Here is a 26107-nt window from a genome sequence, read left to right as displayed (position 1 = left end):
ATGTATACGTTGGAACCAATAAACACGATTACGAGTCTAATCAAGATCCAATCTAATTAATTGTTCACACACTTTAATCTACAAAGCACAAATCGGATCTTTGACCATACGAAGAAGGCTCATCCATCTAATCCACCAATAATAATAGCGCAAATTATGTCATTCCCTTGAGTTATGGTCAAATTACAAAAAGACACATCTTGTTTCGGTAATTATAGTTACCCCCTCCTTTTAAATATTTTTACATAAAATTTATATAATTCGATTATTTATCGAACCAAATCATATATTTAGTTTGGTAAACGATATGAAATGTTGACGTACCGAAATTTCTGTTCGATTTTACCAAATTAACATCCCTAAATTTACCTTTAGAGGGATTTTTTCGTAAGATAATACATAGATGAGGGGTGGTTGTAATTATCCAAACATGAGGTGGATTTCATAATTTGACCATAACTCAGGGGTGGCCAGTGGCCGTAATTTGCCTATAATACTAATAAGGGTAAATTATGGCCACCCCTGAGGTAAGATCAAATTACGAAAAACCCCCTCACATTTGAATAATTACAAGCACCCCTCAACTATGAATCTTTTTACATATCCACCCTTATGGTGTCAAATTTAATTGAATCTTCTAAATTATATTGAAAATTCCCCCAGTTTGTACTCGTTTTACCCCATTAGAGCTTCACATTTTGAAACAAAATGATCATAAAATGATTACTTCTAAATATCGAATTGTGGTGCATCAGAATCTGCATTTTTGCACAAAATGGGTATAAACTAGAGAACATTCTGCAAAACCTAGAGGATTCTATCAAATCTGACACCATAATAGTGGACGTGTAAAAATATTCATAGTTGAGAGGCCCAGTTGTAATTACCTCAACATGAGGGGGTTTTATGAGGGGGCTTTCGTAATTTGATCTTACCTGAGGGGGGTCGCCGTAATAAATATCAAGAATATATAAATAAATATAATTTTACGTGCTTACGATGACGTGGATTTTATCGATAGCTGCACGAGAAACCACACACAACTATCTTATGATTCTGTATGTTTTTTTACAGTTTTACAGGTGAAAGGACAAAAAAAAAGTGTATTGCCTAGGAAAATCATGTGAATGGTGGAGACAAGTCCAGCAAACATTTTTCTCTTTCCCAATATTACAGCCGACACACAACCCCAAGTACTGCGTGTTATGCCCCATACCAAATTCCTAAATGTACCAATTGTTACATCAGTACTTATATCATGTCACCACATATTTTGCCAATTAACCCTTTTAGACATAAACTTTGTGGTGGTGCAAATTTACATTCACCATGTTTGAGTAATTTTTTCAAACAGCCCTAGACGTAATTTTACCTAACCTTGGGCGCACGCGCGCACACGGGTATAATTTACCAGGAATCTTTCCAGATGAATATTTGAGCAAGTAACGAAAAACTTCTCCTATTTAATTAACAAAAATCTGCAAACCTAGAATGTCTATCTGTACTAAGGTGTATCGAGGCTAGTGTTGCAATTGCTACCCCACTAAACAAGCAGGTTTGAAATAAATTATAGTTGGTCAAAATATCCAAAATAAAATATGAAGGGAAGTACAAATAATACAATGTTCCGACCGACTTTGAACTGAGAAAGAATCGGAATGATACCCACATGTGAATTTTTCTATATCAATTATTATTGAAGAGTTTTTGGTGTTAACCAATCTAACAAGAGGGCAAACTATCCTTATTCTACTCCTAATGACAACTATTAATTTATAATTAAGCTAACAACAAGAGGGTGTCAGGTCGGTCAACAGGAGTTTGGTGGACCAGCTAACATGTGTAGACTAACTTCTTCCTTAAACTAATTTTACAATTTGTCCTTATATTCGAAAAAATTGAACCAACCAACCGAACTTAATAATATTAGACACGACTAATTTGATTAAGTTTGACCAAATTAAGTGATAATGTGACAAAGGGGAAAAGTAATATAAAGCAAGGAAGAAAAAAGAGACGTTTCTCACAAATTCACATGGTGAGGCTGATTAGCGAAGCTTCTTTAGGCCACTTTTCTTCTGACGAGCCCTTTAAAGAAATCGAAACTGTAACCACATGGAGCAGAAGTCAGATCGATGAAGTGGAATACTTTCGGGTGAGTACACCAATGAATGGGAAAAACAAAACACATGGGACATGCACGCAAACAACGAATAAAAATACATACAGGAGTTAAAATGCCATTGGATGGAAATAAACGTAGAAAATCGTGGACCGTCCAGTAATCTGTCAAAACTTCTGAATTCAATTAATCGACACTAGCATTCATAGTGTTTTCAGGTTTCAGGTTACGAATTTTGAAAAAGATCCATGCACGGGTACAAAATTTACAAAGGCTGGCAGGCAGGCAGTTGATAGCTTAAATGAGGAAAAGGGACAAGCAGGAAAGATCAAATCAGTTAATGTACCTCTACAAAATTTACATGCGCACTGACAAAGAAAGAGCACATCAGGATAAACGAAATAAGATAGAATATCATAAAGGAAAATCACGGGCCTGACACTTCTATACGTCCTATTCCCATTGCAGAAATTAACTGCATTCCTTGCTAAATTAAAACTGGAAACCTCGTTGAGTATGTAGTAAAAAAATCAATTCTTACATCAGAGTTCTGAACCAATATAAGCATTTTCACGATTTTCAGTTATATTTTGAAGTTGGATCGATGAAATGCTCAAAACTTAATTGAAGAAGTACAATTTCACCAATAGTTGCCAGTTGCCACATCAAGAACCAAATGTTATTTCATCAAAACACACCAGAATTCATTTGCCTGTTCTACAATATTTAATTCCTATCAGTGTAAAACAGAGTCCTATTGATCCGTGCACCGCTATTAGTTCTCAATTGCTTAAGTGGGTCGAAGACTCCAATAACATAAGATCTAGTCTTGGTTAAGAAAAAAAAAAAAGAGCACCTGTTTCCATCAGGATGAAGCTCGCATGTCTCACCATCTTCAGTGGCAGCTAATAAATATCCGGAGGATGTTAAACCCTGAGTACAGAAATCATAAAATATGTTGGTGAACGCAAACATATGGAAAAACAAGAACTGATTTCTCATTAGTGGTTTGCTTCATAAATACTTCAAAGATCTAACAACGACTGTAGAACCATAAAGAAGTACAGTTGGCCAGTAACCACAAACCAAAGCTCAGTATCTGTATCTTGACTGGTTAATGAACTATTGATGGCTTGGTTCACAATTTTTTCATTTGATGACTAATTTAAGGCTGTGTACAAGGATAGAGTGGTATTGAACTGCTAAACCAAAGAATTACCCTTGATTTTGAACAATGAACTTAGACCCATACGTGACATTACCAGAAAATAAAAATACCAAATTGGTTAGTTATCCAATGTCTATGATATTTCTGTTAGTGCCGAAGAATAGGTTTCAATTGTCGAATTCTTCTTTATTTGAAAAGAATAAACAACTTGGCATTAGGAACTTTGAAGAGTTAATGAGTGCGAGCACAAAACTCCTTTATATTTAAAGTGCATGATCTTCCTTCACAAAAGTAGTCAGTTAGATGGATGGTACATAAGAAGTTCCACTCACGTTTTGCACATAAGTTCGTATATAAATATGTCATATTAATGTTGTTGAAGTGTTAAATTGATCCAAAACAGCTGTGCATAGTTGAATAGCATTATGCAATTTAAACTCCACGTCTTGCTCATAAAACGAATAAAAATATGTAAAATAAAAAACAGGATTTACCAACTATTATTAAATCAAAGGCAGTTAGCATGGAGTAACAAATTATGGAAGGTATTCAAAATCTCCACAAAATTCCTCATATTGCACTCTACTGAATCTTGGACAAATATTATCTTATTTTATTCCATGAAGAGATATAGACACTTAATCAAACTTTTGGAAGTGAGGTTGGAAATATTGCATCTGATAAAATTGTATGAGAGAATGAGATAAGGATTCTGTAGAGAATGAAAGATATTTTTCAAAGAGATGTAGAAAGATAATCTCAATGCCATGTTATCCATAAACTCACCTGGATTGTGACCACATTTTCTGAAACTTGATCCTGATTATCACTCTTTTCCTGTATGATAACTCGTTGCCCGCTGTATGGAGGTTGAAAATAAGAAACAATATGAGAAGTCGCAGTATGGCAAATAGTTCCATTTGTTCTTTCAAGTGTACTCGTCCTTAAATAGTTCTCTCATATTCATGTAAGATTATAATTTTGTTGCTTGATCTTACTGCACTTGGCAACTTTACGTATAACTCTATTGCAAGACATAAGAAAATGCATTTTCACATTTCTTTTCAAGAATAAATATATGCTTCATGTACACCCATCATCAATCATAAACTGGGGCAGGAACTACTAGTCTACCACTTAATATTCTCACCTGTGCAGCCATGTCTTGTAGTACAGCTCTTCAAGTGCTTGAAAGCCTGCATGAAGGGCATAGATAGTTATAGTTTGAGTAAGCTATGACCGGTAGAAGTTTGACACTAATATCCTCTTCAGAGATACTTATTTTTTTTCAAAAAATCTAACTGAAAGCCCTTCAGAGAAGTATAATATGTATACAGAATTTGACACCAATATCCACTCTCTCTCTCTCTCCTTTTTTTCTTGTGATATAACGAGTGATTTTTAGCTTCAACCTACACTCTGAAAGTATCTAATAAAGTCGACGTCAACTACAAGATTCAATTGTTGAACGAGGCAGGATACATTACTAGCTCCCTTAAGGAAAAAACACCTTAAGGAAAATTTAGAAGTAACAAACTAGAGAAGTTAAGTGACAAAAGGGGAAAATGATCACCTTCACTAATAAAAATATCATAAAAGCTCTCAAATTTACTGAAGAAAACTGCTACGATATCTTCACGCTGTAATTGGTGAGAAACATAACCCAACCTTTGCAGAATGGCATTCAAGCATGTTGTTGGTTTCTCATTATTGACATTCAAGCCAATTCCTGTAAAATAATAACAAGAAAATCTCGACTATTACTATAGTATTTTCCATGCATCATAATCAACGCATCAATGTGATATAACCAGACATAACTCAGTCTCTACAGTGAGAAAATGGTATCACTGAATTTGGAATACGTGGAGGAACTTGTTTATTTACATTTTAGTATTATCAATAGAAAAAGAGTACTTACCAGCACTGACATTGAACTTCTTATCTTTATATGTTGATGTGCACAAAATGCCTCCAACTTTGAGACCATCTAAATATAGATCATTTGGCCACTTTATTCTAACATCAAGACAAGGCATACCCTGAAATATTAGAATATCGTTTTAATCTGAAAGTTTGAAAATCAACGTTAGTTAACAGATAAATCATTATTGCACAATCCAAAGCGATCAAACACTCTTAACAACCTATTTTTGCTTCTTCTCTTGAGAAGTCAAAGAACAACTCACAAGCAACCCAACAAAAAGATTGATATTCATGCACTCTGATCTTACTGTCGCCTATAGTGTCCTAAAGTATAATGTGCACATAGCACCTTCTGACAAAGTAATATAGGTTACTGAAAATGTAATGAAAGGAAACGTTTGGGGAATTCTGAAACAGTGAGAAGAAAGGGGAAAGATGTGATTCCGTGCCAAGTATTTCCAAAGACTTTTAGGTGTAACATTCTAAAGAAACTTGCCAAAAAGGCGAAGAGTTGCAACTATAATCCTTTGAAAACACTTGACGTAGAGGCATGTGCTTCCTTTTTCTTTAGTGAAGAGAAGGCCATTTAATTATAATCTTGAAGGAAATTTCTCCATTTAAGAATAAAGGGTACCTAAAAAGTCTAGAACCTTTTCATATTACTTTCGTTCACACGTAAAGTACTCAAATTATGAATGATATTGACAATCAGCTGGAACAAACACTGCCAAAACTCCAGACCTTCACTCAAACTCTAAATCCAAGTGCAATTGTAGCTAATGATGTAACTTCTTCTACCAACCTTGATAAACAGAAATGATAAGTCTACCTACAGCTAATCTGAACCTTCTTCTTCATAAATACCAATCAACTAACCCTTACCAAGATTCATATATATAAATAATATCCTTTACATCCACTCAAGTCTGCCCCTCTCTTTGATTTTCCTATCCCTTTCAATAAGTGAAGCACGAGTGCCGAGGTTTTTTCCCTAAATACTAAATAGCTATCTGCATACTGAGTACTAATTATATTTATCACGAAAATAACTCAAACATGATAATTCGAATGAACTAAATGAAACAACACTCAGTAGACACACTTACATTTCTTCGACAAACATCATTAATCGCCTCTGTCATAGCCAGACAAACAACATACTGCACAAGCGGCACAATTCGCCCATCCTCCATCTGTAGAGTGAATGAGAACAAAAGGCATCCCTTTGGCGATTCCCACACATTCTTCGACCGACCTTGAACAGTCACCCCAAATAAAGATCAAATAACATAACGAAAAGACAATTTGAAATCCCAATATGCATTGTGAATACTATCGATACCTCTGCCTTTGAACTGCACGTCAGCAACACATACAGCACCGATAGGTAAATCCAAAAAATTACTGCCAGAAAAAATGTTAAGAGAAACCATCACAAACTGGGATATAACTCAAACATGCATAAATCAAACTTGTGCAATACAATTCACGCAAACAACGAATCAAGCAATTGACAATCATACAACGAAAAACAAATAATCATAAGGCTTACGTAGAAACAACATCATGCGTGGAAGCTAATTTGGGAGAGTAAACGAGCAGCTTCCCAAAGCGAGAAGTAGACAGAAAATTCATGTACGAATTTATTCGAAACGAATCGCCGCCATCAATTTTCTCTCGATTTTCAGCCTCCGAATGCAGAACAGCAGTTACTGGAGAACCGCCTGGGAGTTTCAACACGTTGTTAATCTTCAATAACCGCGCTGCTTCATTTTCTTCACTCGACTTGCCGCATAGAACAAGGGTTGTAGATGATTGTGGCTCCATTTCTGCAACACCAAAAAAAAAAAAAAAAAAAAAAAAAAAAAAAAGAGGAATTCAGTCTAATTCATATCATGTATGCAGAAAATTTGAATCAGAACGAACAATTTATGGAGTTTACTTGCTGATAGACGGCGATAGTTAGGAATGAGGTTCAGTTTTTTGAAGAGAGAGAAGTTGGAGGGGGGACATTTTAGAGAGAGAAAGCCAGGGGTTTTGGTTAGACACGGCATGGGCATGAAGAAGCGGAGAAAACAATTTCAGGGAGTTTTTGGTAATTGGCACTGCTATATAACGTAGTCGCTTTGACTTTTATTTGACTTTTTTTGACCCATCTCACTCCATTATTTTTTGTAAATAATAGTTCGGGTAAATTCCATTTTTCTCCCTATACTTTGGCTCGATATCACTTTTCCCCTTATACTTTCGATTGTATCGATTTACTCCATTGTACTTGAAAAATTCTCTCAATGTAACCCTCGTCCTTAGTTTTAGACTTTTGACATTAACACCATCTGATCTAAGTCTGAAAATTAAAAAAAGTTCATCCATCCCAGTTTAAATAATTATTAAAAAAATAAAAAATAAATTATGGATGGCGTCGTGGATTTGTGATCTCGTTGTCTTGATTTTTTTATGTTTTTTATATTTTTAATTATTATTTAAACTGTGAGAGATGGCGTTTTGGTAATTTACGAGCTTAGATCAAACGATGATAAGATCAAATTTCTAACAACTAACTTCAAAGGCCACGTTGAGACATTTTTTCAAGTGCATGGTCAATGCTGCAATCGAAAGTAGGAGGAGGTAAAAAGATACCGAGCTAAAGTACAATAGAGTAAAGTGGAATTTACACTAATAATTCTCAAACATGTTTACAAACTACAATAGATATTCATTCGTCAATTAAGTTTGTTTTTATTTAATTTTATCTTTAGAGGGATTTTTTTTTTTAAATTAATCGTAATTAAGTTTTATACATTATTTATTTTCAAATTAATGTTGAAATTTTCAGAAGGTATTTATTTAAAAGAAAGTAAAATTTTAATGTTGAAAACTTCAAATTGTTGTAATAAAAAAACAAAGAAATGAGAGGATTCAAATTTCTCATATACCACAAAAATAATAAATTGCTTAATTAATTAACTAACAATGTGGTTTTATTTAAATCAATTTAATAAACAGTTTTCATTAAAACACAATTAAAATTTTCAAATAAGTAGACAATTGTAAATATTCAAATTGACCTATAAGTATTATTACCGTTGAGAAACTAAATTTGTGAATTGTTAAGGACCAAAATTTCTTTCAAGAAAAAGTATGGGGACCAAAATATAAATTAACGAATTCAGTCATTGGTATTTGGTAATAGATATTTTACCGTTGTAAATGCCATTATGAATTGTGAAGAACTGAAATGTATTTTACCGTCTATTATTAATATTAAAATATAGGCCAAATATGGCCACCCATGAAGTATGTTCAAATTACGAAAAAACCCTATTGTTTGGGTCATTACAGTCACTCCCTCCTTTCAAATAGTTTTACATAAAATTTTTGTAATTCAATTATTTACAGAACCAAATCGTATATTTAGTTCGGTAAATGAAATGTTGGCGTACTAAAATCTCGGTTCGCTTTTATCGAATTAATATCCTTAAATGTGCCTCTAGAGGGGTCTTTACGTTAGATAATACATAGTTGAGAAGGTTGGCTCTAATTACCCAAACAGGAGGGGGCTTTTTGTAATTTGACCATAACTCAGGTGACTGTAATATGCCCTAAAATATATAAATATATATAAGAAAAATTACGGTCATCCATGAGGTATGGTCCCTTCTTGTTTGAGTAATTACAGCCACCCCTCCTTCTAAATATTTTTACATAAAATTTATGTAATTTGGTTATTTATCGAACCAAATCGTATATTCAGTTAAACGGTATGAAATGTTATCGTACCAAAATTTCGGTTTGTTTTACCAATTTAATATCCCTAACTTTACCTTTGGATGGGTATTTTCGTAAAATAATAAATTGTTGAGGTAGATGGCTGTAATTACTCAAAAATTGAGGGTTTTCGTAATTTGACCATAACTCAGGGGTGGCTCTAATTTGTGCTAAAATATATAAATATAAATATATATAAAAGAAAAAAGAAATGAAAGGTCTTTTATTTTTTATTCGAAAGCGAAAGGTCTTTTATCGTCTTCGTCTTCCACTACCGTCCTGCGACTACTATACAGCATAACAGTGCATTCGAGTTCTGCTTTAATGGAGGAATTACACAAGGCATTGAACGATCAAGGTTTAACAATTACGACGCTTCCTGAAAAAGGTCGCTGCATTTTCACCACCCGCGATTTCTCCCCAGGTCTTTCTGAAGAAACTTCCGCCCTCCTTTTTCAATAATTTCATAAATTTCGATCAACTTTTTTTTTTTTTTTTTTTTTTTTTTTTTTTTTTTTTTTTTAAATTTAAATGCGAGATCGTGGTTATTATACTGTAGGGGAAGTGATTATAAGTCAGAGTCCATTTGTTGCTGTTCCGAATGTGTACGAAGAATCGCCTGAATCAAAGTGCGAGTGGTGCTTTTCATCGAGCAACATCAAGGCATGCTCTGCTTGCCATGCTGTTTGGTATTGTAGCACCACTTGTCAGGTAAAATCAACTAAATCGCTCACAACTGTAAAATAAAATAAAATAAAATAAAAATAAAATAGAATTATGGTTTTTCTAATAGGTACTTGAATTTATCCTTTGTGTGTTTTGCTGAGTTGCAAATTTTCTTGTGATGTGTTTCAGAAATCAGATTGGAAGCTTCACCGCGCGGAGTGTAAATCACTGTCGAAAGTCGAGAAGGAAAGGCTGAAATATCTAACGCCGATGATACGTTTGATGGTGAAGCTCCATACAAGGCTTAAGCTAGAAAAAGAGAAGGTGATTTGATGCTTTCTAGATTCCGATTTTAATGAAATGACAATGTTACATTGTTGTACCGAAATTTTAGATCAGTCATAAATGTAGATAATAGTATTGCTCGTGGAAAAAAATAACGAAATTAAATGTGGAAACTGTATCTAGTATGTTATCTTACACGATGTCTTCGATTATCTATCTTTGTTACATGGCATAGATATGCTTTCTGCATGTGTGTTCCAAACCGATGTGTCAACCACTAATATGAACTGAAATTATACGCTACTTTATTTACTAGAGAGAATTGATAAATTAGGGGATAATTGGATTCTTGGAGAAGCTTGAATAGCAGCTCACGATTGTTGTTTCATCATCGGATTGCAATTTGCTAGCATTAGATTTCCTGATTATTGTTATGTTTCGAGTTTAACCTAACTACGACGGTGTTCTTATTGCTTCTAGAACTTTCCGGCTACTGCTACAGATAATAGCAAGCTCGTGGAGGCCTTGGGTTCTCGTATCCTAATTTACTAAGCACCATATACTTTATGCTCTCAGCTATATAATCGAACATATTTCTATTCTTAACAAATTTAAATAGATATGTCTGATGTAGACCAGAAACAATTGGTAAATTATACCCAAATGGCTGCACTTGTCAATGCTATACTTCAATGGCCTGCTTCTGAGATCAATATCAAAGATATTGCAGAAAACTTCTCCAAGGTATTACTTCTTTCATTCACAATTTGCGCATAATTTTAGTTTCCTTTTATTGTGGGATCGATTCCTTTCTATTAAGAGATAAACTTCCAATCTACTATTCGAGTTAAGTATGTATTGACGTTATTTATAAATATGCAGCTATCCTGCAATTCACATACTATTATCAACAGTCAACTACTGGTAATTGGAACTGGACTTTACCCCGTCATTTCTCTCACTAATCACAGGTACGGTTTATAATATTTGTTATCACCCTGTCATTTCTCTCACCACATTTTATTACTGGTTCTAACTAGTATTTTGGCGATTTAGCTGTGTACCCAATTCTGTTCTATTATTTGAGGGAAGATTGGCTGTGATACGAGCTATGGAGCATATGCCAAAAGATACTGAGGTAACTCTTTTTAATATCATGTAGATTTTTCTTTATCTTTTTTTTTATTCTAAATTGAATTCTAACACGTTAGTCTCGTTTATTTCCGAAGGTTTTGACGAGTTATATAGATACTGCGGGAAGCACTGTAACTCGGCAAAAGGCTCTTAAAGAGAAGTATTTCTTCACTTGTTCTTGTCCTCGCTGCATAAAATTGGTACTTCTTGATATTTTACCTTCTTTTTTTTCCCTTACATTTTTGGATTGGACCCTCGATTTCTGGTTTTCTGAATTAGGCTATTTTTCTTGTCTTAGGGACAACCTGATGATATTCGAGAAACTGCGATTCTAGAAGGTTATAGGTGCAAGGACAGCTATTGTGATGGATTTCTGCTTTGTGGCTCTGGTAAACCTACATTAATTGAATTTTAGAAATGTTTGCTCTTTTAATTAAGTCTTTCAAGTCATTTCACTCTTTTATCTCTTATTTAATATCAGATAACAAAGGGTTCGTATGCCAGAAGTGTGGGCTTGTTCTAAACATCAAGGAACTAAGTTCCATCACTAATGAACTGAACTGTATTTCAGACAAAGCTTCCGTCTCACTTTCCTCTGGTCGTATCCTTTTCTTGATATGAATAGATCCATTATATTCACGGTAATCGATAATTATGCCTATTTTAGTAAAAATACATTGTTTATGGAAAATCCTTCAAAAAAAATCAGGTAAAAGTGAGGCAAGTGTGGCTTATAAGAGGATTGAGAAACTTCAACTAAAGCTATACCATCCATTTTCGATCAGTATTATGCGAACGAGAGAGACACTTCTAAAGGTATGCATGTAGTGAGTTAAGTTTTACCTTTGTGATATATTTTTCATTCCACTATATATATATATATATATATATATATATATATATATATATATATATATATATATATATATATATATATATATATATATATATATATATATATATATATATATAATTAACTCGTATTTAAAACAAATCATTTATTCGCAAATGGAATGTTCGATTCCTTTGTTTACCCAAACCTTACTGACGGAACCTTTAGATATCAATGGAGCTGATGGATTTCAAAGGAGCACATTCGTACTGCATATCAGTAATTCAAATTTACGAGAGTATGTATTCATAGACCTCATGCAGTGAAACTTCTAGATTCTTCTCTGCTTTTACATTATTTACACTGCTTCTACACAGGAGTCTATCCGAAATTGCATCCTTTGCTTGGACTGCATTATTACTTGTGTGGGCAAATTGAAATGTAAGAATTGAGCAAAACCCGAAAACTTCCTAGAGATAATAATTATATATTTTTTTAATTTTCAAGTCATTTATTTAAGTTTCATTAATGTTGGAAATGGAAACTATATATAGCAAAGTTGAAATTATTTAATTTTATAGGTTGATGGGAGAGAAGAAAGCGACAGTTGAGTCATTGACGAAAGCTTACAACATATTCCGAATCACTCATGGAACAAAAACACCGTTCACTATGGAGCTTAAGACCAAGTTGGATGAAGCTCGTACAATGGCTTCGCTCGGGCGGATGAAGATTAAATCTTAAAAGCACGGTGCTACATATATATATATATATATATATATATATATATATATATATATATATATATATATATATATGTGTGTGTGTGTAGCCTTTTGAAGATTTTCTCTAAATATTGCTACATTGTGGATTTGTAATATAGGGGGCCTTTGCCCGTAAACCGTTTCGACCAATGGCGTTCGATCGTTTTGAATTTCGACGGAATGTTTATTGTGTGATCATACATGTAGAAAATTGCACTATATCGACAATGTATGGAGCTTACCAGCAAATAGAGTGTTTAAAAGGTTTGTGAAAAAAGTTAAATTGTTTTTTGTTTTAATACAAAAATAAATTATGGGCCTTATCTAAAAAATACGGTTTATGGCCCAATACCAGCTTTGTTAGTCTAAGCCCAAGTTAGAAATTATGTGATATAACTCATATTACGTTCAATTATCCAAAATAAAAAAGAAAAAAGTAAAATTTATGATATTCAATTTATTTATGGTTCCTTTTAGCATAATTAAATCGCATCTATTCTCAATAATATAAATCAACGATTCTTTGAAAATATTTAGTGTATAATTCTATTTTTAATTGAGATATTTTAGTTTATTCTTATGTATTTATGGCTCGTTCGGCTACATATATTGGATTTGATTAGATTACATGAGATTGGATTAATTTTCTACTTATTAATTAATTATATAGTTAGTAGCATGTTCAGTTTCTTATATTAGATTTTCTATTAAATTTGTTAAAATTAGTTATTACATATGAATTGTCTATAAAACCACTTAGTTTACAATAATAAAATATAATTTTGAGGATAAAATTGTATTTTTCCTTTTTAGTTATCCCTTATTAAATTAATCTCAGGGGTAGGGGTGCTACTAATTTAATGAAATAATAACATTTAATAGCGGACTTTAAATTTAAATTTAGTAGCGGGTTTGAAAAAATATGAATCTTACCAATCAGACATATTATTAGCCCTTACTATTTAGTCAGTAGAACCTTAGATTTCAACTGATTGGCGCGCGCGCGCGTGTGTATGCGTTTAACTATTGTGAAGGCATTTATGAATTATAAAGAACTGAAAAGTCTATTTATTTATCATAAAAAAAAAAGATAATTAAAAAATTAAAAAAAATAAGAAAAAGGGTGAACTAAAAGGTCTGTCTAGAGTCTTCTTCTAATATCACCCTTCTGCAACAAACACACTACACACACTATACAGCAGCATAACAGTGCGTTCGAGCTCCGCTTTAATGGAGGAATTACACAAGGCACTGAAAGATCAAGGTATAAGAGTTTCGACGCTTCCAGGAAAAGGTCGCTGCCTTTTCACCACCCGTGCTTTTTCCCCAGGTGCTTAAATTTCCGCGGTACCTTTTTTTTTTTTTTTTTTGACCTTTTTTTTTTAATATATGTATAAATGCAAGATTGTGGTTGTATTTTATGCTGTAGGGGAAGTGATTATAAGTCAGAGTCCATATGTTGCAGTTCCAATAAAAGATGAAGAATCGCCTGGATCCAAGTGCGAGTGGTGCTTTTCATCGAGCAACATCAAGGCATGCTCTGCTTGCCGTGCTGTTTGGTATTGTAGCACAGAATGCCAGGTAAAAAAAACATGGAGTTTCCTGTAAATATTGAATAAATGTAGGGCTATTTCACTTTTCAACTTACATGATGGAATTATGGGGTTTATATTGTTACTTTGATTTTTTTTTTTTTTTGATAAGTTGCAACTCTTGTGAGAATGTTTACAGAGATCTGACTGGATGCTTCACCGCGTGGAATGTAAAGCGTCGAAAATCGTTACGGAAATGATGAAACCTCTAACGCCAGTGATGCGATTGTTGGTGAAACTGTATATAAGGCGTAAGCTAGAAAATGAGAAGGTGGTTTTTGTGCTTCTTGATTCCGGTTTATCGTATTTGTACATGACTTTACTGATTGTTGTTGTTGTTGTTCAATAGTAAGTCATGAAATAACCATGCTGCAGTGTTATATCGAAATCCTTGACCGGGAAGAAAATATAGACGATAATATACGAGAAAGAGAATCTATTATCTTCAAAGGAAAATCTGTTACTTTGTCTTTGCCTTCGATTATATACGAGAGAGAGAACATTCTTCTTATCAATAACTAATAAATTAGAGGGGAATTGGATTTAGAAAAAAAAGTTGAATAGCATTATATTTCTTGATTATTGTTATCTTCATTTTGTACCGTCTTTTTCTCACGTGCTGTTTGTTTTTTGAGGGATTGATTAACTTTGCTTGTGCTTAACTCTCCATTATGTTCTTGTTTGCTTCTAGATTTTTCCAGCTACTGCCACAGATAATTACAAGCTTGTGGAGGCCTTGGTTTCTAGTATCCTAATTTATTACGCGCCCTATACTTTATGCTATTTCGTCGATATATTTGAACATGTCTAATACTTTTAATTCTTAACAAACTTAAAATAGACATATCTGAAGTCGACGTGGAACTATTGTTATTGTCTGCCCAGATGGCTAAACTTGTCAGTTCGGCACTTCAGTTGCCTGATTCTGAGATCAATATGAAAGAGATTGTTGAAAACTTCGGCAAGGTATATATATGTCTTTCGTCCACAATTTCTACATAATCACGGATTCCTCATATTTTGAGATCAGTTCCACTCCGCAATTCAAATTATAGTATCTAACGACGATTTTTATAACTGAAATATGTTCTTGTACTTTTTGCTTACAACTGAATTATTCTGGTCTAAGGAAATGTTATATATATATTTTTTTCACCGTTTATCAATATGCAGTTATCGTGCAATTCACATAGTATTGACAACAGTGACCTGAAGTTTGTTGGGACAGGGCTTTACCCTGTCATTTCATTCACAAATCACAGGTACGGTTCATAATATTTGTTATTTATGCCTCACCAAATTACTATTTCTAACTAGTATTTGGTGTTTTAGCTGCGCACCCAATTCTTTTGTAGTATTTGAGGGAAGATTGGCGGTGATGCGAGCTATGCAGCATATGCCAAAAGATACCGAGGTAATTTTTTTTATTCATCATTGTTTCTTCTGAAAAATTGATGGGAATTCTAACACGTCTACTGGCATTGGATTCCGAAGGTGTTGACAAGTTATATAGAACTTTCTGACAGCACTATGACACGGCAGAAGTTTCTTAAAGAGAAGTATTGCTTCACTTGTTCTTGTTCTCGCTGCATAAAATTGGTACCGTCGATATTTTTTTATCTTGTTCTTGATGGAATTCTCTTACATTTTTTTTAGAATGCACCATCTGAACTAGGTAAGTTTCATGTCTTAGGGACAACCTGATGATATTCGAGAAACTGCGATCGTGGAAGGTTATTGGTGCAAGAAAAGCGATTGTGATGGATTTCTCCTTTGTGGCGGTTCCGGTACTTTTTTGTTAAGAATTTCTGCATTTTCGGATCTTGTGGATATCTATCTATGAAGCAATATCACTCTTTTTGTCTCTTATTTAATATCAGATAATAAAGGGTTTGTATGCCAGAAGTGTGGGCTTGTTCGAGACAACAAAGAAATAAGTACCATCACTAATGAACTGAAATGTATTTCAGACAAAGCTTCCATATCACTTTCCTTTGGTCGTATCCTTTGCACGTTTTGATACGAATGCATTTTTATACATTATCGCTTGTGAGGTAATCGATAATTATTCCAATTTTTAGTAAAAATAAAATATTTGTGTATGGGTGGTAACCGAAGGGATGAGAACGAAGCGGGATCCTTAAAAAAAGTTCAGATACAACCGAGGCAAGTGTGGCGTATAAGAGGGTCGAGGAACTTGAACTGAAGTTGTACCATCCATTTTCAATCAGTATTATGCGAACCCGAGCGAAACTTCTAAAGGTATATCGTGAGTTAAGCTTTTCAGTCACTTGATTGTGTTAACGCTTACCGACGAAACCGTATATATATCTTTAGATATCGATGGACCTGGACGATATGGAAGGAGCACTATCAAATATCAGATCGATAATTCAGATTTACGAGAGTACGTATTCATGCATTGACTGACCTTTTGTTTTCTAATAGAACGAATATTAGTTAAACTTCTAGTTTACTGCTTTTGCTTATACGCAGGAGTGTATCCAAAATGGCATCCTTTAATCGGAGCGCGTTGCTATTTATGCGGACAAATTGAAATGTAAGGAACCCTAGTTCCTATTTACGTTCGTTTCCTTTCGGTATTAATCAATGTTTTGAAACTCTAGCAAAGTTGAAATATATTTGATCTTACAGGGAGCTGGGATATATGGTAGGGGCAGTTGAGTCTTTGACTAAAGCTTATAACGTATTCCGAATCACTCATGGAACAAATTCATCTTTGACAATGAAAATTACGAGTAAGTTGGAGGAAGCTCGTGCAAAGGCTTTGGCTTCGTTCGGGCGGATGAAGATTTAGTTCGAGTGGAATATACCCTTTTGAAAAAGATTCTCTCCGAATATTTACTACATTACATATTTTGCATATAATACGATCTCGTGATTTTGGAACCGTTATGATTTTGAATTTCGACCGGAAAGTTTTGCATTCGCCCGTAAACCATTTTGGTAATGGAGCCGTAGAAATGGTCGTCCTTTTGTTTGACTTCGGTAATTTTTTGTAAATTACATTGTTCACTTAATATTACTTTCAAACATGTCTATGATTGAAATTCCATTTGTTAAATATGACTAAGTTTTTATTAATCATAATTCACCTTAATTAATTAACTAACAATTTGATTTTAATTAAATCAACTTATAAACAGTTTTCATTAAAAAGAACAATTCAAATTTTCAAACAAATTAAACAATTTTATCTAAAAAAATATTCAAAATTTTACGGTTGAAACACTAAATATGTGAATTGTGAAGGACTAAAATGTCTTTAAAGATAAAGTACGGGGACCAAAATATAAATAAACGAATTTAGTCTTCTTTCCCTACAGTCTTCTTTCTAGTACTGAATACTGTGGTGACCTTCTGCAACTTTCGGAGTTCCGCGTTAATGGAGGAATTACAGAAGTTCTTAAACGATAAAGGTTTAGCAATTTCGACGCTTCCTCAAAAAGGTCGCTGCCTTTTCACCACCCGCGATTTTTCCCCAGGTTTTTTTTTTCTAGAAATTTTCGCCCTTCTTTTCAGTAATTTCTTAATTTTGAACATTTTTTTTTTTATTTTTCCTGCAAAATTGTGATTGTGATTTTCGATGTTGTAGGGGAAGTGATTATTAGTCAAATCCCATACGTTGCTGTTCCAAATAAGAACAAAGAGTCTCCCGAATCAAAGTGTGAATGGTGCTTTTCGTCGAACACCCTCAAGGCATGCTCTGCTTGTCGTGTTGTCTGTTATTGCAGCAGCAATTGTCAGGTAAAAATGGAAGAGATCATCCTGAATTTCTATAGTTACTCTGATTTGTGTGTGTGTGTGTGTGTTTTGGTAATTTACAACTTTTTTTGTGATATGTTTCAGAAATCGGATTGGAAGTTTCACCGAATAGAGTGTCGAACATTGTCGAAAGTCGACAAGGAAAGAGTGAAACTACTAACGCCTTCCGTGCGTTTGATGGTGAAACTTTGTATAAGGCGTAAGCTAGAAATCGAGAAGGTAATTTTTCGATGCTTCGAGATTCTGAATTCCGTATTCATGTGATGTTCGTTCTTTCAAGGGATTAACCCTAACTTCCACGATGTTCGTGATGCTTCTAGATCTTTCCGGCTACTGTCGCAGACAATTACAAGCATGTGGATGCATTGGTTTCTCGTATCCTAATATAACAAACACCATTTTTCTTTATGCTTTTCAGTTATAATATATTCAAACGTGTCTGATAACTTTTATTCTTAACAAACTTAAATAGACATGTCCGAAGTCGAAGAGAAACAATTGATATTGTACGCCCAAATGGCTAACCTCGTCAATTTGATACTTCAATGGCCCGATTCCGACATCAATATCAAAGAGATTGCAGAAAACTTTTCCAAGGTATAATTGTAGATTTTGTTCTACTTGTACGTATTACAATGTCGTTGCTGTTTTCTTTGATTGAAAATCATTTTTTTTTTATTCTACCAACTTATTTTAATTTGTTAATAATATGCAGTTAGCGTGCAATGCACATACTATTTGTGACAGTGAACTGAGGCCCCTCGGAACGGGACTTTACCCCGTCATTTCTATTATAAATCACAGGTAATTTTTTCATAATATTTATTATAATGCCTCACCAAATAACTCTTTCTAACTAGTAACTTTTGTTTTAGCTGTTTGCCCAATTCTGTTCTAGTATTCGAGGAGAGATTGGCTGTGGTACGAGCTATGCAGTATATTCCAAAAGGTACCGAGGTAATTCGCCTTTAAAATCCTACTGGTTGATTTCATTGGCTAGTGTTTTCGCATATGTAGAATATTTATTTTTTATTCATCAATTCTTTTCTTCTGATTTTAAGGTGACGATAAGTTACGTAGAAATTGCTGGAAGCACTATAACTCGACAGAAGTCTCTTAAAGAACAGTATTTCTTCACATGTTCTTGTCCTCGTTGCATAAAATTGGTACTATTTCATCTGGTTCTTGGTGAAATTTTATTACATTTAAATGCACCCTCCATTTATGGTTAATTTCATGTCTTAGGGACAATCCGAAGATATTCAAGAAAGTGCGATTCTAGAAGGTTATAGTTGTAAGGAAAGCGAATGTGACGGATTTCTCCTTCGTGATTCCGGTACACCCTTACTTAATCTTTGAATTTTGTGTGCATAGCTATAAAGGGTTTGTCAGTAATTTCACTCTTTTGTCTCTTATCCTAACATCAGATAATAAAGGGTTCGTATGCCAAAAGTGTGGGCTTATTAGAGACAAAGAAGAAATAAGTGCAATCGCTAATGAAGTGAAATATATTTCCGATAAAGCTTCTAAATCACTTTCCTCTGGTTGTATCCTTTGAACTTTATGTAAACGAATAATTGTACCTGTGCATGAATAATTGAAGGTATTTGAAAGAAGTGGATCCTTAAAAAAAATTCAGATAAAATCGAGGCAAATGAGGCTTATAAGAGGATTGAGGCACTTCAACTGAAGCTATACCATCCATTTTCGATCTTTCTTATGCGGACTAGAGAAGCTCTTCTAAAGGTATGCAGTAAGTTAAATTTTACCTTTTTTATGATATTATTTTGTTTGTATCCGTTTCAACTGAATTCGTGTAGCTATACGTCGGTTTACTTGTCTTTTCTTTCGTAATTTTTGTGTTACTAAATATCATTTTTGGAAGTGGGAATAAACTTTGACTTGTTTAGCCTTATTGACACTTCTGTATATCCAACCCTAAATTGTCGTTTTAGGAAATGTGGAAAGATCGTCTATAAAATCTCGTACTTGAATTTATAAACTGGCTGCATTCACTTTCTTCGCTTGATTGCTTTTTTCGTTTATTTAAGTTATTATTATTATTATTATTTTTTTCAAACACGTATTCGGAACTAATCCATTGTGTTAATATACTTGCCGATGAAACGTTATATATCTTTAGATATCGATGGATCAGCAGGATTGGAAAGAAGCACTTTCATATTGCAGATTAACAATTCCAATTTACGAGAGTATGTATTCATTGATCTCATGCAGTGAAACTTCTAGATTCTTCTATGCTTTTACGTTATTTACACTGCGCTTCTACACAGGAGTATATCCGAAATGCCACCCTTTGCTCGGACTGCAGTACTATATGTGTGGAAAACTCGAATGGTGATATTTTACTACGCTACAATTTTATTGAATTTGGTTGTTTTTTCTAGCATATGCTTACAATTTTATCCGGTGATTATTTTATTAAATTTGCAGGTTTCTCGGGGAGACTGTAGCGGCAGTTAGGTCAATGACGAAAGGTTTGGATGTATTGGGAATCACTCATGGAACGAAGACACCGTTTGTAATGGAACTTACGAGCAAGTTGGAGGAAGCTCGTGCAGAGGCTTCGTACACACAGAGAAGATGATTTTTGCAATCTGCTATTTTTTTTTTTTTCTACATCACGTAGAGTTATTTTTGTAATTAAAAAGGCACTTACGATTAGGTGAAGTTTGCGAACTGAGATGATGACTATGTTACTAGAATTACGTATAAAATTGAGAAATTCTGATTTTCAATCCGATTGTAATTACGAAAAAATAATCCCAAAATTTCCAAAAAATGCATTTATAAAACAACAAAATGAGCTCAAAGAGAAAACCCTAGCTTTCAGGACTTAATTGCATTTTCGTATTCATCGTACATATTTTTCTCAAAAATCAATACATTATATGTTCTCAAAATACATGCATATGTACAGCCTCACAGAAGAAGAAACGACTAAAACACGACCTAGCTTGCATAATCAAACGGACATATATTTATAGAAAGAAAAAAGTCGGACTACTTAAGCTTGATGCTTAGGTTGTCCTAAATGTAGCCTAAACCATAATTGGATCATAAAAAGTCGTCGAGAATTCTAACTGCTGCTAACTGGCTGTGTGTGTATCTTCATAAACTTTCTAGCTGCTCCTGAAGCTGAAAGCAACCTGTAGAAATTCTACAAAGTAGCTTTCGCAATTCGTTTCTTGACAACAAAGACGAGTCATCGAATTGTACTAACGATCTAGGGTCCATCACCATACTCTGGAGCTGCGAGCACAGATTCAAACCCTTCTCATCATTTGCACTACACTCAGCAATTAGCTGAAACAACGTGCATTTTGGGCTGGCTAGTTTAGGTGGAAGTGGAGGAACAAGAAAAGGGTGTTGTAGTAGCTGAGGAATTCTCCACCTCTCGTTTCTATCCCAAGCAAGGCATTTCTTCATAAGATCCAAAAGCCAGGTGTTGGTCAATGGTTCGTAAATAATTTCGTGATTTGGGTCCGTTATGATTTTGAATTTTGACCAGAAAGTTTTGTATTCCGAAAAGGGCGTTCGCCCGTAAACCATTTGATAAAGGATGCAACCGAGTGACCATATATCCGATGGGCGCCCACACTTTATCGTGTTTCCATTTGCATCCGTTTCGTTACACAGGAATGCTTCTGGTGACATGTAACTTAGTGTTCCCACCTATAATTATTACATCATCTTTAACATTAAGGGGAAATAAATAACACTTCAATGATATATAGTTAAAGAAAAAAAAAAACCTGCGAGTCTCGTTGAATGTTTGTTGTGTCACTCATGATAGCTTTGGCGATTCCGAAATCAATTAGCTTTAGTGAACCCCTCACTAGAAGAAAATTTGCTGGCTTTAGATCAGAATGCACAATGCGTTCCTCGTGAATGGTGCTTACGGCTAGAAGTATTTGCTGCAAGATATACTTAAATGATTGAGATGTCTAATGAAGCTTAAAAATTCCTTTTAATACTATTTATCTTAAAGAAATGGAGTTCATGAAGAACCTGCCAATAAAATCTGAGCCAGTTCTCGTCGATGAATGAATCAGAACCATCCAGTTCTTTCCATTTATGAGAGAGCATGTGTGCTAAATCGATTTCTCCATATTCAAGTACCATGTATATATACGCGTCATCTTTGAGCCTGCCATCTTTATTACTCATGGAACCGTTCATCACTTCTTGAAGCAGAGCCTTATCTGTCACCTAATAAGGAAATTAGATATTAGTTTCTACATGTGCTTTGCTTTCACAAGAAACATAAACTTCATACGAGGAAAAGTTTTTCCTGCAAAAAGCTTCACTGCTTAAAATCCCTATTTCTTGAATGTTTTGGGTCTTTACATATAGCAGCCTAACAAGTTGTATATGAGTCGCAGCTAGTATCTGTTAAAGCAGTACATATGTACCTCAAAATCAATGAGCTGAATAATGTTGCTCTTCCCCTTCAGTCGATTCAAGTATCCGATTTCTTGGCAGAATCCATATGCTGTGGCATAGTCACGGCCTTTAAGTTTAATCTTCTTCAAGGCATAAATTGTGCAATCTGATGATATGACTTTGTGGACCTCACTACTCCCACCACTACCTATCTTGCCGAGTCTTTGATATAGCTTACCGTTGACTTTGAAAAACAAGTCAGGATCATAACCTTTTCTACTACGAGATGTCGAAGCTGCTTTACCAGTTGTACCTCTTTCTAATTTCTCTGGCTTGGAATTTTCTGATTTTACATCTGACGAAGGTACCACCTTTGAAGATGGAGGCTGAGATTTTAAGTCGATCGTGCTTTCTTTGACTGAATCATTAACTTCATGAGAAGAATCTTTGGCATTATTATAATCTCGAGGCAAACTACTCTGCGGCTCCTTTGATGGGGCTAAAGATTTCTCAACTTCCATTGATGTTGCATAAACGGAGCTCACAGCTGACTGATTAGATAACACTCCACCAGAAGATGGCTGCACAACATCCATTTTAGGCTGGGAGGAATAGGTTTTTGAGTTCATTAATGTTGTAATACAAGAAGATCCAATTACTGATGATTGAGTTATTGCATTGCTCAAATCATTCTGTAAAAAGTTTCCGAACTGGTTGAGCTTATCTTGAGCACCCATCGTTGTTCTAACCAACAGAGATGAATTTTCTCCCTCGGGTCTGACATTTTTATCCATTTCCATGCTCTGGAAATTATGATGCTGTCGGCCTTGATTATCAACAGATGAATTCTTCACTTGATTGCCCGTTTCCAATTCGATTTCTGTCAATGCAAGTGAATCCATATGAGACAACAAATCATGTATTGCAGTGGCCATTCGGTCATCGGCCCCTGCATAGACAATTTCCAATATACCCTATAAATTGCAAACAACTACTAACAAATTTCACCAAGCTACATGTTAGTAACTAACTCTCTTTTGATACTCACACTGCCAGAAAAAAAATTCTTATTTAAGCATCAGCTGAGAGATAGAAACACTAATTACCGCGAGATGTGGTAATGTTCTCCACGGAAGAGTCAACCTTCCTTTGCAACTCATCTACAACATTCTCAGGTTCCACACTCGACGAAGCAACTGCATCATCGAGCCTGGGTAAATCTATCTGAGATTTGATTGGCTCAAAATTTTCTTCACGCGCATTCACAGTGGCACCCAATTCTGGAGGTGGAGTATTTGATTTATCATCTTTATTCTCTCCACGAACAAAGACACTGGATTTGGAATGTGGAACGGTGCCCCTCGATTTGTGACTTTGCGGAATATCCTCTTTGCTTTTATTGACATCAATTGCTGAATGAGGTTTTACATTTGATTCTTTCGAAGTTCCTCGCTGAGCAACCAAAATTCGCCTTGGCCTAATCACATTTGGCTGCATCATACCTATATATCCCCATGACCGGAACACAAAATAAAAATAAAAATATAAAATAAAAAATCCAAAATTTAGGCAGCAATTCCAGCACACCAGCTTCAAAGGTAAAATTAAAACAGAGAGCCTAATAACAACAAAATCTTACTATTAACTACAATTAATTACTTTAAAGTGGGAAATAAAAGAAGATAATATAACTACAATTAATTCAGCGCGAAACATATATGAATCCTGCCTAAAATTCTGTAGCCCTAGTTGTCGGCTTCGAGTAATTTATCGTAGAGAGTGTGTGAGTATACCTAGGGGACGGTGTCGTTTGAAAGCAGCTTGAACTTGGCGGACCAAGTCCGGAGGGGAAGATGAAGAAGACGACGTCGTCGAGGTGCAGGTGGAGGTGGTGTTGAAGGAACGGCTGAGATTGTTGGAGTCTGTGTTGGTGTTGATCGGACGGCTCGAATTGGGGTTGAGGAATTTCGCTTCCGCCGGAAGGTCAGACTCCCCTTCCATCGATTAAGCACTCCAGCATTTCTGATTCTCGGTAATTAATTGCAGAAATTTCGCAAATTCAGCATTACGCAGAGACGCCCATTGAACAACTGTGCTCTCTGTGTAATGCCAGAGAGAGAGAGAGAGAGGGAGAGAGAGAGAGAGAGAGTGAAGGATTTTTTTTTTTTTTTTTTAATTTTATGAATTTGAAACAGCTGAAGGCGGCTTTTTTATTTATTATATTATTTATTTTTTAATTATTTTTTGATTTTGGGTTTAATATTTGAATGGGCTTTGGTTATCGACTACAACTACAAGCCCAATTTTTCTTGCGATAGGATTCCATGGAATTTTTTAGGGGTGAAAGTCGGATGGATCGAATCGGAATTAGCCTTTTCGGAAAATTTCCAAAAAAAATCGGAAGTACAAAATCAATTTCAATTCCAATTCCAAAATTTTCGGAATCTAAAAATTCATTCCAATTCCAATTCCAAAATTTTCGGAATCTAAAAATTCATTCCAATTCCAAAAGGCCCGGAAATTTCGGAATTTCGGAAAAAAATCGGAAATCACATAAGCTTTAAAATTTCGAAACTTAGCCGAAATTTTCTAAGATGTTCATAATTTTTCGAAAATAAGAGCATCCACGTCGATAAAAGTAAAACTAATAACTACTAAATTTCAGTTCAAAAAAATAAATAAAAATAAACACAGCATAATATCCAATAAAACTTCTAACAACAATTCATTATGTCAAAATCCTAAAACAAAACTTATAGGTGTATTTTTCGGAAAATAAGTATTATATAATATATACTATTTATAGGTGTATTTTTCGGAAAAAAATCGGAATTTTTCGGAATTAATTTCGGAATTAAATCAGATCGGAAGTCGGAAATTCCAAATTTATTTAATATAATTCCAATTCCAATCCAAAAAAATCGGAAAATTTCGGAAATCGGAATTTCGGAAGTCGGACTGAAAAAAGTTGTTCCAAAATCGGAATTTTTCGGATCAGAACTGGCGGAAATTGGAAAATCCGTTCCAACTTGCACCCCTAAATCTTTTCGAGAACTCCAGTCCAATTCACATAAATGGATTTAAAAGAGGAAGGTCGTTGGGGCGAACCAAAAGGAAGTTCAGTTTCCATTCTCGCTCGCCTAGAAGGGACAGAAGAAAGATCTTGTTGTTTGTTCAACATTTTTTTATATCTAGTAGGCCTCTCAGTAGGATTCGAATTCGGATGAAGTTCTGAACATCTATTAGAGAAAAAAGAACGAACCGATCTTGTAGGAATAACCGTAAATAGCCGGGACATTGAGGAATATCCAGAAAGGCATTTCGGGAATCAATCTGGTTCTATCTTTGTTCCTTCTGTTTGAAGAAAGGAAGGATTTCAAAGAATCGATCTTTCTTTGACTGGTTGAATCTCTCGTTGATTGATAATGTGTGATATTCGGAATCCTCATTACTAATGGATTGCAAATGATCTCTGGATAGATCAAAAGATCCTTTCAGTTGGTTAGAATCTGTTACTTGTACCAAATTGTGTCTGGCGACGTGCTATAGGGAAAGTAGTTTTGATAAAGGGCGAAAGATCTGCGTAATTTCAGTATTTAACTGAGGGTATTTATGGGAAATTTCAAATAGATGGGCATTTTTGGAGAACTAATTTTT

The 26107-nt window shown here is 34.5% G+C and overlaps 5 protein-coding genes across 6 annotated transcripts; 3 read left to right on the top strand and 2 right to left on the bottom strand.

Annotated features, from left to right (window-relative positions):
- Nucleotides 1-1659: 1659 nt before the first annotated feature.
- Nucleotides 1660-7319, bottom strand: LOC105974439 (biotin--protein ligase 2). The gene is made up of 10 exons (XM_012999542.2): nucleotides 7159-7319; nucleotides 6769-7045; nucleotides 6559-6620; nucleotides 6323-6471; nucleotides 5212-5332; nucleotides 4864-5019; nucleotides 4441-4486; nucleotides 4077-4149; nucleotides 2979-3055; nucleotides 1660-2105 (listed from the first exon to the last, which is right to left on the bottom strand). Exons 1-10 carry the CDS (start codon nucleotides 7274-7276, stop codon nucleotides 2063-2065), a joined length of 1122 nt encoding a protein of 373 aa, XP_012854996.2. The 5' UTR covers nucleotides 7277-7319; the 3' UTR covers nucleotides 1660-2062.
- Nucleotides 7320-9206: 1887 nt separating this feature from the next.
- On the top strand, nucleotides 9207-12948 carry LOC105974491 (histone-lysine N-methyltransferase ASHR1). Its single transcript, XM_012999602.2, has 14 exons — nucleotides 9207-9408; nucleotides 9544-9695; nucleotides 9840-9974; nucleotides 10416-10470; nucleotides 10555-10679; nucleotides 10818-10906; nucleotides 10992-11073; nucleotides 11165-11269; nucleotides 11368-11458; nucleotides 11551-11670; nucleotides 11779-11885; nucleotides 12130-12199; nucleotides 12279-12342; nucleotides 12483-12948. The coding sequence occupies exons 1-14, from the start codon at nucleotides 9309-9311 to the stop codon at nucleotides 12643-12645; spliced, it is 1458 nt and encodes a 485-aa protein (XP_012855056.2). The 5' UTR covers nucleotides 9207-9308; the 3' UTR covers nucleotides 12646-12948.
- Nucleotides 12949-13701: 753 nt separating this feature from the next.
- LOC105974337 (histone-lysine N-methyltransferase ASHR1) lies at nucleotides 13702-17342 on the top strand. Its single transcript, XM_012999418.2, has 14 exons — nucleotides 13702-13995; nucleotides 14095-14246; nucleotides 14397-14528; nucleotides 14949-15003; nucleotides 15099-15223; nucleotides 15431-15519; nucleotides 15590-15671; nucleotides 15752-15856; nucleotides 15951-16044; nucleotides 16138-16257; nucleotides 16413-16519; nucleotides 16595-16664; nucleotides 16754-16817; nucleotides 16913-17342. The coding sequence occupies exons 1-14, from the start codon at nucleotides 13896-13898 to the stop codon at nucleotides 17073-17075; spliced, it is 1458 nt and encodes a 485-aa protein (XP_012854872.2). The 5' UTR covers nucleotides 13702-13895; the 3' UTR covers nucleotides 17076-17342.
- Nucleotides 17343-17601: 259 nt separating this feature from the next.
- LOC105974336 (histone-lysine N-methyltransferase ASHR1) lies at nucleotides 17602-20802 on the top strand. Its single transcript, XM_012999417.2, has 14 exons — nucleotides 17602-17763; nucleotides 17874-18025; nucleotides 18128-18262; nucleotides 18364-18418; nucleotides 18516-18640; nucleotides 18759-18847; nucleotides 18919-19000; nucleotides 19105-19209; nucleotides 19289-19379; nucleotides 19471-19590; nucleotides 19683-19789; nucleotides 20187-20256; nucleotides 20338-20401; nucleotides 20498-20802. The coding sequence occupies exons 1-14, from the start codon at nucleotides 17664-17666 to the stop codon at nucleotides 20649-20651; spliced, it is 1449 nt and encodes a 482-aa protein (XP_012854871.2). The 5' UTR covers nucleotides 17602-17663; the 3' UTR covers nucleotides 20652-20802.
- A 65-nt stretch (nucleotides 20803-20867) lies between these two features.
- Nucleotides 20868-24647, bottom strand: LOC105974338 (serine/threonine-protein kinase MPS1). Of its 2 annotated transcripts, none has more exons than XM_012999419.2 (6): nucleotides 24244-24647; nucleotides 23557-23952; nucleotides 22480-23330; nucleotides 22076-22276; nucleotides 21820-21981; nucleotides 20868-21739 (listed from the first exon to the last, which is right to left on the bottom strand). In XM_012999419.2, exons 1-6 carry the CDS (start codon nucleotides 24449-24451, stop codon nucleotides 21176-21178), a joined length of 2382 nt encoding a protein of 793 aa, XP_012854873.2. In that variant the 5' UTR covers nucleotides 24452-24647; the 3' UTR covers nucleotides 20868-21175. The 2 variants fall into 2 exon arrangements, with proteins under 2 accessions (XP_012854873.2, XP_088671998.1); XM_088815872.1 differs by having other exon boundaries at nucleotides 22480-23399; nucleotides 24244-24643.
- Between the last annotated feature and the right edge of the window lie 1460 nt (nucleotides 24648-26107).

This window comes from Erythranthe guttata, chromosome 3, assembly GCF_056151865.1.
Source record: "Erythranthe guttata isolate IM_541 chromosome 3, IM_541, whole genome shotgun sequence".
In the NCBI taxonomy this organism is placed as follows: Eukaryota; Viridiplantae; Streptophyta; class Magnoliopsida; order Lamiales; family Phrymaceae; genus Erythranthe; species Erythranthe guttata.
The sequence above is the reverse complement of the archived record's forward strand: the minus strand, read 5'-3'. Positions and strand labels throughout refer to the sequence as shown.